Source organism: Syngnathoides biaculeatus, chromosome 7, assembly GCF_019802595.1.
Source record: "Syngnathoides biaculeatus isolate LvHL_M chromosome 7, ASM1980259v1, whole genome shotgun sequence".
NCBI lineage: Eukaryota > Metazoa > Chordata > Actinopteri > Syngnathiformes > Syngnathidae > Syngnathoides > Syngnathoides biaculeatus.
In genome coordinates, this window is record NC_084646.1 from 30,618,345 (window position 1) to 30,631,698 (window position 13,354).

The 13,354-nt window shown below is 41.8% G+C and overlaps 1 protein-coding gene across 1 annotated transcript in view; it reads right to left on the minus strand.

The window, feature by feature from the left end:
* Positions 1-13,354, minus strand: part of LOC133503554 (adenylate cyclase type 1-like) — a 126,465-nt gene that overhangs the window by 97,908 nt on the left and 15,203 nt on the right. The window contains exon 5 of the mRNA XM_061825265.1: positions 4,355-4,466. Coding sequence (XP_061681249.1) covers positions 4,355-4,466 — 112 coding nt within the window. The remainder of the gene's footprint in view (positions 1-4,354; positions 4,467-13,354) is intronic.

Genomic DNA, 13,354 nt, shown 5'->3' on the forward strand with positions numbered 1-13,354 from the left:
CATGATGTACGGATTAGAGACGGTGGCACTGAAGAAACAACAGGAAGCAGAACTGGAGGTAGCAGAAATGAAGATGTTGAGGTTCTCGCTCGGAGTGAGCAGGTTGGATAGGATTAGAAATAAGATCATTAGAGGGACAGCCAAAGTTGGATGTTTTGGAGACAAGATTCGAGAGAGCAGACTTCGATGATTTGGACATGTTCAGAGGTGAGAGAGTGAGTATATTGGTGGAAGGGTGCTGAGGATGGAGCTGCCAGGCAAAAGAGCGAGAGGAAGACCAAAGAGAAGGTTTATGGATGTGGTGAGGGAAGACATGAGGGCAGTTGGGGTTGGAGAGGAAGATGCAGAAGATAGGCTAAGATGGAAAAAGATGACACGCTGTGGCGACCCCTAACGGGACAAGCCGAAAGGAAAACAAGAAGTTTTCTCAGCTGTTCAAATACTTATTTGCAGCAGTATCACACAAATAAATCATTAAAAAAAATCATAAATTGTGATTTCTGGATTTTTCTTTTTAGATTATCTCTCTCACAGTGGACATGCACCTATGATGAAAATTTCTGACCCCTCCATGATTTCTAAGTGGGAGAACTTGCAGTTAAGGATGGTGTTCAAATGCTTATTTTCTTCACTGTAGATGGGCGCCACACTGCCTTCTGCCTTTAATCTTTTGGACATTTCTGGAACATTCACATACTTGGAACATTCATTGGAAAGAACATTCGCCTATTAGGAACATTCGTTCAACGATGCATTGTTTGGCTAGATGAAACTGTCTTTGTACATAACTTCTACTTTTGTGTTAGTTTGTTGTTATGTGTTGTATTGTGTGTGATTATATTGTCTTAAACACAATACAACTGCTTTGTATTTTTATATTATTTGTATTTTTCTGGTTTGACCAAGATGATTTATTCTTAATTCACACAAAACAAAAGGTGAGGGCTCATACCTTGAATTTTCACCAAAATTCTTTGCCTACAGGACAAAAGTAAATTGGCATTTAATCACAAGCACCAGCAAATCATGAATATGCTGTGACTTTGTGCTTGTAACTACAACACTCACTATGAGCAGTTATGATCATTACTCAGCAAGACCCGGCAGCCTACGAAGGAGTGGACTCGTGTAGCAGCGTAAGATGACAGAGGAAGAAGCAGATGGGGCTTAATCTGACGCAGAAAAGTGGCTGTTGTACAGACTATCATTTAAATTAAAAGATAACCCAGACAAAATACTGCTTCCATCCATTCCTTTCCAACATACCTAGACTAGACAATAAATTCGGTATATGTTTTGGTATGGTTGGTTTTGTTTCATATTTCCTGTGTTCCATATCTCGTGTGCTCATTTTGTTAGCTGTGTCCAACTGATAAGGTTTAACCTCCTCCCTGATGTTCACCAATCAGCTCCGTCCAGCCACTCGTGTCTTTTCCAGGTTACCCTCGTGGGCTCTTCTATCTTTGTGTATTTAACTCCCTGGTTTCTTTCAGTTCTTGTCGGTCCAATGGTTGGTTGTTGAAGTCATGTCAGTTCATGCCCATGGCATTGTCTCACTATGCCACATCTGTTTTGTTCGCAGTTTAGATTTATATAAGGTTTTCTTTGTTAGTTTGATTACTTGGTTTTTGGACTGTTTAGTTTGCTGTTTATCAAATTAAATATTTTTCGAGATTCTTGGACTCCTACCTTGATTCTTGCGTGACTGCACTTGGGTCCTCTGCATCTTTGCCTTGACTTCCTCGCCTTCACTAAGCTGACTATGACAGAATATCTACAAACAGAACTAATATCACACAATGGGTTTCCTTCATTTGGCGGGGCCATGGCAACCACATGTCAACTACTGATACACATAGGGTGGCACCAACTCTCTCCCCTGGCTCCAGCACTTTATGCTAAGCCACACATTGAATTGTCTTTAAAATGCGCCACTAGTTTTGAAATTAGCTCCGACTTTTCTCATCCAAACAGTTCTGCAATTCAGGGAGAGCATCTGCAGCCCAGATGTTAATAGATTTTGTAGTGGGGTTTATTTTCCTCACGAGAGTGGCATAGGCTGTGACCATGAACAGGGATATATGGTCAGACAGTACAAGATTAGGGAGGGGTACTGCTCTGCAGGCCTGCTTGATGTTTGAATACACAAGGTCAAGTGTATTCCCTCCTCTGGTGGAACATTTGACATGTTGGGTGAAATTGGGATGAAAAGTTCTCAGACATGGTTAAATTTTCCAGCAATGATCTGTACTCTCTCAGGGTCAGCCCTCTAGTGTTTATTTACAGTGTCATACATGTGGCTGAGAGCAATGTTAGTCTTAGCATCAGGTGGGATGTAGAGAGCTGTAATAATCAAGTCTGATAACTAGCTTAGCAAGTAAGTGGGTTTATGTGAGACTGACAAAGACTCTATATCCGGTTAGTAATAACTGTCAATAATTCGGCTCTGTGAGCATGAGTCATTATGGACATAAATAGACCTCCACTTCTGCTCTTGCCGAAGCCTCTGTTGCGTTCCTGTCACCACCCTACTAGCTGGACAGCAGCATTGGGGATTTCCCATTGTAGCCATGTCTCTGTGAATTTGAGACCACAGCAAACAGAGTGATTTGCAACAAGCAGGAGCTTCATATTGTCCATTTTGTTCACAATGGATCTGGCGTTTGAGAGAAAGATGCTTGGGAGCGGTGGTTTGTGGGACTGTCTTCGCAACTTGGCAAGCAGGCATGGCCGGCAGGCCAGCTTCTAAATCCTCTCTGCTGACGGCGCCACATGGTACTCCTGATAACAATCTACGAGGAGCCTTTGGGTCTCATGATGTCTGGAGGGATGTTATGGAAATCATCCGTAATATCTACCTTGGCTTGTAGTCCATAAGTTATGAGCCCCTGTCAGCTATATATAAACTCTGCTTGGCAAAACTCAAGCACACAAGCAAGCAAACACAAAAAATTGCTCTACTGAGGAATAAAAAGCCGCTGCACTAGTACGTGCTGCCATCTTACTTAAGCTCTGGGTGGAGCACTGTCATTCCCAAACTACTCTCCTCCAAGATTCTCCAGCTCACTGTTTTGCCAGCCATTTGCCATTGGATTTATAGCTTCCTGATAGGCAGGACACACCAGGTGAGGCTGGGAACACCAACTCATCCACAAGCACCATTGGCCCAAGGATGTGTTCTCTTGTCTGTTGTTTTGTTTTCCAACATTTATTTTCTACTGCCACCAAACCCATCTCCGTGCTTCTGTGACATGCGCAGAGAGACCACACCCAGAGACCAGCTGATCTACGTACGTGAGTAGACTGAAAGTGTTTGCCAGAGTTTGCTGTGTCAGTGCAAAATAATAGCAGGGTAATTACTAGGTCCAGACCAAATTTTAATTTTGTTATCTTTCTCTCTCTCTCTCTCTCTCTCTGTCATCCGCACTGGATGCATTAAATGTATCACATTATGTTTTATTTCACTTTTGTATGCTTATTTTCTTTCTTTCACCATCCATTTTCTGAGCCGCTTATCCTCACGAGGGTCACAGGATTGCTGGAGTTCTTAGTGTGAGGTTTTGGACTGGGAGTTCTTAGTGTGAGGTTTTGTGCTGTGTCTGTGGGAATTTTTCACTATTTATTCTGAAGAACATTCTTGAGGTCAATGGATGACATGATGGGGATGGCTTGCTATCTCCATTTTAGCCAAACACAGAAGGGGTTAATATCAAGTGCTTTATATTTTCTTCCATGCTAAATTCATCCAACTATGGCACGGTGGATCAGCTGGTAAAGCGTTGGCTTCACAGTTCAGAGGACCCGGGTTCAATCCCGGCCCCGCCTGTGTGGAGTTTGCATGTTCTCCCCGTGCCTGTGTGGGTTTTCTCTGGGCACTCCGGTTTCCTCCCACATAAAAAAAAACATGCAACATTAATTGGACACTCTAAATTGCCCCTAAGTGTGTTTGTGAGTATGAGTGTTTGTCTCTATGTGCCCTGCGATTGGCTGGGAACCAGTTTAGGGTGTACCCTGCCTCCAGCCCGTTGACAGCTGGGATAGGCTCCAGCACTCCCCATGACCCTCGTAAGGATAAACGGCAAAGAAAATGGATGGATTGATGTCCTTATGGATATTGCTTTGCGTGCCGTGTTCGAACAAAAAAATGGCCATCTCTAAACAATTTGCTTTTGACTGGAAGCAAAGAACTGTCCAGACTGACCTTATGAAAATTAAGTCAAATCGTAATTAATAAAAAGAGCCACATCTCAAAATACTTTTAAATAGTGCCTTTAAATTATTTCCTTCATCCATCACATTTTTGTTATGATTTCACTGAATTGATTATGGCAGACAAAAACAGCTATGTACTCACTGTAGCAAGTTCATCAAACTTCCCAAAGAGCTCATTCAGCAATTTGACCAATTCCTGCGCAGTACACTGTGAAGCCATGCTGGTGAAACCCACAATATCTGCGAACAATATGCTGTCAAGACAGAAAAAAGAAAGGTTAAAACACCAGCTGAAAACCCAGTTTTTCTATGTTTTGCATCACATTTCAAACATACAAAAGATGATACAAAAAATCCTTTGCTGGAAAAAAAATGTGGATGATCAGATTGAACCAAAACTTTAGTGAATGTACAATGTTGTCACATTGCTAAGTTACACTTAATCAATTACAGATTTTAACACAATGCTTGCTGGCTACCTGATTGAGTGAAACAGAAAAAGATGAAGAAAGCTCTTTAGTCCAAATTTCCTCACAGATTGGCCAAATGGTCACAAAATAAATCACCATGGCGCTTATGCACTAATGTACAGTCCTCTCGATGGAGTAGAAGTAGTGTCTTGAGTATTTTTTGTGAAAAACTGGGATTTTTGTGTGATACTTGTTTTGTGCTGATGGAAATCCATCCATCCATCCAGCCGCTTATGCACACAAGAGTCACGGGAGTATTAGAGCCTATTCCAGCTGTCATCGGGCAGGAAGCAGGTTAAACGCTGAACTGGTTATCAGCCAATCGCAGGGCACAAGGAGACACAAAACAGTTGCGATCACAATCACACCTAGGGGCAATTTAGGGTCTCCAATTAACGCTGATGGAAATTGTTTTTTTTTTATTTTTATTATAATTATTATTTTTTTTACAACAATAGCTCATTGAGCCTCATAAGGCAGCTGGGAATACCATGAAAATACTGGTTCATAGTCTCACAAATCCTTTTCAACAAGCTCTAGATTGATACGCATGTAAAAAAAAAAGAGGGGAAATGTTAACAGGAAAAGTAAAATTATGTTCATATCTATGTAATATGTATATGTAAATTATGTTATGTTCTCCCATCTGTCTTGAACAGAAGAAATTGGCTGCTTATCAAGCTGATACAGTAATAGGTTGATGCCAGAAATTTACTCATTCAGTGGATATGTAAGGTCTACAACCTACTTAAAATGGCAGGTTTTTCTGATTTGAAAAAAATGTCCAAGATTAACAAACGCAAAACTTACTCTAATCAATTGAAAAATATCTGTAAAAGGAAAAAAGTCAAATTAATACTTTGTTGTAGCACCTTGGGATTTTATTCCAGCACTCAATTTTTTTATATTAGTTAGTTATTATTATTAGTTATTATTTATACTTACATTGCAAGAGCATCTCTTTATCTTAAGCTAGTATCTTTAGATCACAGCACAGATCTCTGATTGGATTCAGGTCTGGAATCTGGCTGGGTTATTCCAAAACCTTAATCTATTTATGATGAAGCTGTTCTTTTGTTGGTTTGTTTGTGTGGTTTGGATGATTGGCATACTGAAAGATGAAGTTCCTCTTAATCTTCAACTTTATAGCACTGAGGTCTAACAAGACCAGAACTGACACTTATCCTGAGTCAGTATTCACTCTTGACTATGATAGGGAGATTTGAGAAGGGTCAATACCTCCCTAACATGGAAGCATCCAGCATTGTATTATTTTTTTTTTTAGAACTGACTTAATGGCAGTTGCTTTAAGAACTTTCGGAAACTGAAATGACTGAAGTGAGCAATTGATTGTTTACTGCAAATCACCTAGCATAGACTTTGCAATAGCTTTGAAAAAAGTCAGATATTATTGAGTTAAGACAGATCACTGATGGTTTCAGCTGTTGAACCAATTTCTCTAAATTTTTTTGGTCAACTGTTTCAAATTCTGACATGACAATTGAGTTTTTCCTGGGATTCTTCAGATGTAGTAGCCTTTATCATTTTGTTCATTTCTGCTGATATTTATCTGGGAGGGTTGTATTTTTTCCAGTAAAAAAAAGCTAATTCATTGCATTTATCTAGTGTTAAGAGTTCTGACTCGGAGTGGTGGGGTGAGCTTGTCAACCACAGAGTATGCGTGTTGTTGAAGTTCTTACCGATTATTTCAGAAAACTGTTGCTGTCTCATGCTGACTAACTAAATTAAATCAACTTTATCTGTAGACAACTAAGATGTGGCCTTGTGTAGGGGTTGGAGTCTTAATATGTTGAAAGAGGACAAATGCGTCTAGTATCTAAAGAGTTCTTTAGATTGTTCTTTTCATGTTGTTGATAGAATCAGAATCAGAACTAGAATCAGCTTTAATGGCCAAGTGTGTAAAAACACACAAAGAATTTTTCTCCGGTAGTCGGTGCTACCCTGATACGACATGCAGAACAAACAAGGAACAACATAGCAACAAGAACAAGAGAAATTTCTGTTTATTGGAACTATTCCTTATAAGATGTGCAAGATGTAAAATCTATATTGATATGTGTGTTAACAAGGTCAATTGTGCAAAGGGAGCAGTTTAAAGTGATGAATCGTGTGGTCTACAAAATATTTTAAAGAAGTAAATATAAAAAATTTATATATAAATATATTACTAGTACTGATTGGACCAGCAGGGTGTGAGTGAGTGTCCTAACATGGCTCAAGGCAGAAAAATACAAGGTCCGCTGATCAAGAATTTAATGACTTAATTCCCAGGGGGGAAAACAGTTCGAATGCCTGCTACTTTTGACTTTCATTGATCTGTAGCGCTTTCCCAACAGAAGGAGCTGGAAGAGCTGGTGGCCAGGATGTGGACGGTACGAAAGGATCCAGCCTTCTCAGGACCTACTTCGTGTTGCGTGCAAGTTCTCGATTGTGGGTAACATGGTGCTGACAATCCGTGTTGTGATTGTCCGTTGCAGTCTGAGTTTGTCCTGTCCAAACCAGACTGTGATGGAGGTACACAGTACTGATTGGACAATCGCTGTGTAGAACTGTCTCAGCAGCTCTTGTGACAGTCCGTGCTTCCTCAGAATCTGCAAGAAGTATATCCTTTTCTGGGATTTTTTGAGGATGGAGTTGATGTTCGTCCTCCACTGGAGGTCCTTTAATTCCCAAGAACTTGAAAGTCTCGACGGTTGACAGAAGACAGTTGGACAGCAACAGGGGCAGCTGTGGTGGAGGATACCTCCTGAAGTCCACAATCATCTCCACTGTCTTTAGAGCAGGGGTCTCAGACTTGTGGCCCCGGGCCAACTGAGACCCATATCGTAATATGAAAGATTAATTTTAGTGTGGCCCACAAGTTTAATATGAATGAAACTTGTTGTATGCGGAGCTGAATGAACCAATCACTGTAAGGAATATGGCTCTCGAGGGCGGGACATTCGCCGAGCTTATTGGATACTCGCGACATTAGACGAGAGCTGAGAGACACAATCAAAATTAAAAAGTCCAATGCCTCACCAACTTCAATCACTTGCACGCTCAGTACGACCAATCGAGCTCGTGCACGTGACATCAGCATTTTCACAGCACCATATTGCCAGTCAAACAGAGCTGCTCGACATTGTGGGAGACATTGAACCGGAGGAGAATATTTCCAATATCCGAGAGATGTTGTGCTTTTGGTTGTCACAACAGGCAAAACAGATATTCAAAGAGATCATTCTATGGAATACCAGCTGAAAAGACCAGAAAAGATCGATGGATTTCGGCAATTAAAAGTGATGGCTGGTGCCCAACCAAATACACACGTGTAGCGATCACTTCATTTCAGGTAGGAATTATTATTTTCAATCTCAAATTATGAAGAAGTATTTATAATGCCAAGTTGGCTCATTTGAGAACAATGCATATTAAAAAAAAAAAAAAACATCTGCCGAAGGGAGGTTTAGAAGTGTGTGTGTGTGCATGTGGGTGCAATACGCTTCCGTGTACGGAGGAGCCAACTCCCCATCCTCTTTTTTTTCTTCCAATCATAGTTAATGAATGTGGTTTGTGTAAAACCAGGGGTCATTTATTTAAAAATTGGTATTTTTATTGAAAAAAATCCGAGTGGGTCCATCACGACGTGGGATTTTTTCTTGATTGAGAACAGATCCAGCAATGAAATATTTGTATGCGTCCAGACTTTAAGACGCTTTCAAACTTTTCCATGTATATCGCGACGACTTACTCACCAGATACATGTGTACATTGAAGTATGTCTTATGCCCATATTTAGTCATGATTGCATAATTTCCTCATGTCCTCAATGGGGCTCTGCTCTGTAGTTAGCTGTGTCCTTGAGTGATATCCCGCATCTCTGCACATAGGCTCACTTTGCTGAATTATATACTAGAAACTTTGTAATAATCCATTGCCAGCTAGAACCGGTTGAGACAGAAACCCTTTGTCTAAGTGGAAACCCCTGATGTCATGCCACAGGTTTGATACGGCTCATGGTCTGCCCTTCTGACAAGATAAAGGATGTGTGCTTTCTCTGTACATTGACACTTGTGATCTGCTCTCTACAGCCATTGTCTGTAACTCATAAATTCCCGGAATATTCTGTAATTAAATTCTTCGAAGAAACTGTTCATCGTCTCCAGCCTTTATTATAAAATTCTCACTACCCGAAATTAAACTAACGTGGAGGAAAAATAGCGTCCTCCAACAATATCCAATTTCTTATCGGCGAAAACATCGACTTCTGCATTAGATATGGGTCCTCTTTGCCAAATGTTTCTAATTTTTTCCACCTACCTTCATTTATTATCACCTTCTAAATGTTTAACGGTATTGGACAAAACTCTGGGCATCGTGCTATAAGACATATTTTCATTTCCTCTCAACGGACTTAGTATTGAACAATGCTTTGTTTGAGTAGCAATATGGCCAGTCACATGATTTCGGTGACGTAGGTGCACAAGCCACCACCTTAACTAGGAGGAGAAACTTGTCAGTGCTGCCTATGACAGCGTGAGGGCATTCTGCACAAAACTTGTCTTATGGAAAGCCCAGCTCTCTCAGACAAACCTTTGCCATTTCCCAGCATGCAAGGCACTCGTGGATGCAGGCACACCATTCAGTGCTGAGGGGTATGTTGAGGCCATTTTGAAGCTGCAGGAGGAATTTGATTACAGATTTACAGACTTCAAGACACACAGAGTCACATTTCAATTGTTTTTAGATCCCTTCTCCTTTGATGTCCAACATTCCCCTCCTGTGCTTCAAATGGAACTCATTGACCTTCAGTGCAACTCTGAACTCAAAGCCGAGTTCAGAGAGGTGAGTGAAGAAGCAGACAAGCTTGGGCAATTTTTGAGAGAATTGACTTCCTTTTTGGGAGCACATAGTTGTGCAAAAAGCTCTTCTCCACCTTGAACTTCAATAAGTTCAAATACAGGCCCAGACTTACTGATCAACATCTTCAAGCCCGACTGAGGCTCTCAACTGCTTCCTTCCTCAAGCCAAATGTGGTTCGGCTATGTGTGAAGAAGTGCTGCCAGGTTTCTACCAGCAAGAAGTAGGCAAGAGAAGCCATATTCATAACAGTTCATGTTCAATGTTCCATTCATGTTCAGAAAGTTAAAGGTTAAAGAACTGTTTATTTGTACTTACTTATTTATTTTCATCTTATTTTATGTTAAAAAATAAAGATATTTGAGAACATTTGGGATGTTTTTATCAGCGCTTTTCTTGTAGAAGTCCTGATGCAGCCCAGCCTCACCCAGACTGCCTCCAGGCACCCCCAGTTAAATTGAGTTTGAGACCTCTGCTTTAGAGTGTTCAACGCCAGGTTGTGTTGACCACACCAAAGCTTCAGTCTCGCCACTTCCTCTCGATACAATGACTCGTCGCCTTTTTGATGAGGCCGATGACCATGGCGTTATCTGTGAACTTCAGGAGTTTGACATTCAGATGCCACGAGGTGCAGTAGTTCATGTAGAGCGAGAAGAGCAGAGGGGAGAGGATACAGCCTTGGGGTGCCCCGGTGTTGATAGTGTGCATGGATGAGGTGGTGTCCCCTAGCCTAACCTGATGTGTCCTGCACGTCAGGAAGTTGTAGATCAGGGGGAGAAGGCAGGCGAGATGCTGAGCTGAAGAAGTTTGAAGGAGAGGAGTTCAGGGATGATTGTGTTAAATGCAGAGCTGAAGTCCATGAACAGAATCCTCGCATAGGTACCCTCACTGTCAAGATGTTCAAGGATGATGTGCAGACCCACGTTGATAGCATCATCCGCAGATCTGTTTGCTCAATAGGCAAAGTGCAGTGGCTCCAGTTGGAGACCTGACCGCTCTTGAGGTGGTCCTGCACAAGGCCTTCAAAGTCAACATGAACGTTAAAGTCTCTTACTCATTTATTAATTTTCTGAGCCGTTTATCCTCACAAGATTCGTGGGAGTGCTGGAACCTAACCCAACTGTCATCGAGCAGGAGGCAGGGTACACAACTAAACTAGTTGCCTGCCAATCCAAGGGCATATGGACATAGACAATAGTCACACTCACAATTCCACCTAAGGGCAATTTAAAGTCCCCAATTAATACATGTTTTTGTATTGTTACATGTTTACATCCAAACATGTTTTTTTTTTTTTTTTTTAATGGAGCCCAAAGGGGGCACAAACCAGTGCAATCTGTAGGCCGGTCCAAAGCCTGGATAAATGCAGAGGGTTGCGTCAGAAAGGGCATCCGGGGTAAAAACTGCCAAACAAATATGAGCGTTCATCTAAAGAATCCCATACAGGATCGGTCGTGGCCCAGGTTAACAACGCCCGCCCCCGGCACTGCTAACCTGCAGGGCGTTGGTGGAAATTCAGCTACTGTGGGTCAAAGACAAAGAAGAGGGGGAAACCGGATCCGTTGTCATAAGAAAAAAAGGAATGCACAGATCCTACGACTGAGTGTAGGGACTTTGAATGTTGGGACTATGACAGGAAAAGCCCAGGAGTTGGTTGACATGATGATTAGGAGAAAGGTTGATATTCTGTGCATCCAAGAGAGCAGGTGGAAAGGTAGTAAGGCTAGAAGTTTAGGAGCAGGGTTTAAATTATTCTACCATGGAGTAGATGGGAAGAGAAATGGAGTGGGGGTTATTTTAAAGGAAGAGCTGGCTAAGAATGTTTTGGAGGTGAAAAGAGTATCAGATCGAGTGATGAGACTAAAATTTGAAATTGAGGGTGTTTTGTATAATGTGGTTAGCGGCTATGCCCCACAGGTAGGATGTGACCGAGAGTTGAAAGAGAAATTCTGGAAGGAACTACATGAAGTAGTTCTGAGCATCCCAGACAGCGAGAGAGTTGTGATTGGTGCAGATTGTAATGGACATATTGGTAAAGGAAACAGGGGCGATGAAGAAATGATGGGTAAGTACGTCATCCAGGAAAGGAACTTAGAGGGACAGATGGTGGTGGACGTTGCAAAAAGCATATAGATGGCTGTAGTGAACACTTATTTCCAGAAGAGGGAGGAACATATAGTGACCTACAAGAGCGGAGGTAGAAGCATGCAGGTGGATTATATTTTGTGCAGACGATGTAATCTGAAGGAGGTTACTGACTGTAAAGTAGTGGTAGGGGAGAGTGTAGCTCGACAGCATAGGATGGTAGTGTGTAGGATGACTCTGGTGGTGGGTAGGAAGATTAAGAAGACAAAGGTAGAGCAGAGAACCGTGTGGTGCAAGCTGAGAAAGGAAGAATGTTGTGCGGCCTTTCGGAAAGAGGTAAGACAGGGTCTCGATGGACAGCAGAAGCTCCCGGAACACTGGACAACGACTGCCAAGGTAATCAGAGAGACAGACAGGAGAGTACTTGGTGTGTCTTTTGGTAGGAAAGGGGAGAAGGAGACTTGGTGGTGGAACCCCAAAATACAGGGAGTCATACAAGGAAAGAGATTCGCGAAGAAGAAGGGGGATACTGAGAGGACTGAGGAGAGGCGAAAGGAGTACATCGAGATGCGACGCAGGGCAAAGGTAGAGGTGGCAAAGGCTAAACAAGAGGCATATGAAGACATGTACACCAGGTTGGACACAAAAGAAGGAGAAAAGGATCTCTACAGGTTGGCCAGAAAGAGGGATAGAGATGGGAAGGATCTGCAGCAGGTAAGGGTGATTAAGGATGGAGATGGAAATGTGTTGACTGGTGCCAGTAGTGTGCTAAATAGATGGAAAGAATACATTGAGAAATTGATGAAAAAAGAAAATAAGAGAGAAGGAAGAGTTGAAGTGGCAAGTGTGAAGGACCAGGAAGTGGCAATGATTAGTAAAGGGGAAGTCAGTAAGGCACTACAAAGGATGAAAAACGGAAAGGCAGTTGGTCCTGATGACATACCAGTGGAGGTATGGAAGCAATTTGGAGAGAAGGCTGTGGAGTTTTTGACCAATGTATTCAAATTCAAAATCCACCTTGGCACAACCTGATTGAGGATGAAAGCATAGACGATACATTGCCCAAAAAGCTAATTCTGTATTTTAAATATAGGAGACAACATAACATTAACCGTACACCTGTTTGGGAGCATCATTTAGTTTTCAACATGCATTGCAAAAGATATTCTGCAAGCAATAATTCAGTTTTACACCAAGAAAAACAGATGGTGATATCAGGGAGAAGCTAGAAAGGCACTGAACAGAATGACAAATGGAAAGACAGTTGTTCCCGATGACATACCAGTGGAGGTATGGAAACAATTTGGTGAGGTGGCTGTGGAGTTTTTGAGCAACTTATTCAAGAGAATACTAGCGGGTGAGAAGATGCCTGAAGAATGGAGGGAGAGTGTTATAGTTCCCATTTTTAAGAACAAAGGGGATGTTCAGACCTGTGGGAACTATAGAGGAATAAAGTTGATGAGCCACAGAATGAAGTTATGGGAAATAGTAGTGGAGGCTAGACTCAGGACAGAAGTAAGTATCTGCGAGCAACAGTATGGTTTCATGCCGAGAAAGAGTACCACAGATGCATTATTTGCCTTGAGGATGCTCTTGGAAAAGTACAGAGAAGGTCAGAAGGAGCTACATTGTGTCTTTGTGGATCTCGAGAAAGCCTATGACAGAGTACCAAGAGAAGAACTGTGGTACTGCATGCGTAAGTCTGGTGTGGCAGAGAAATATGT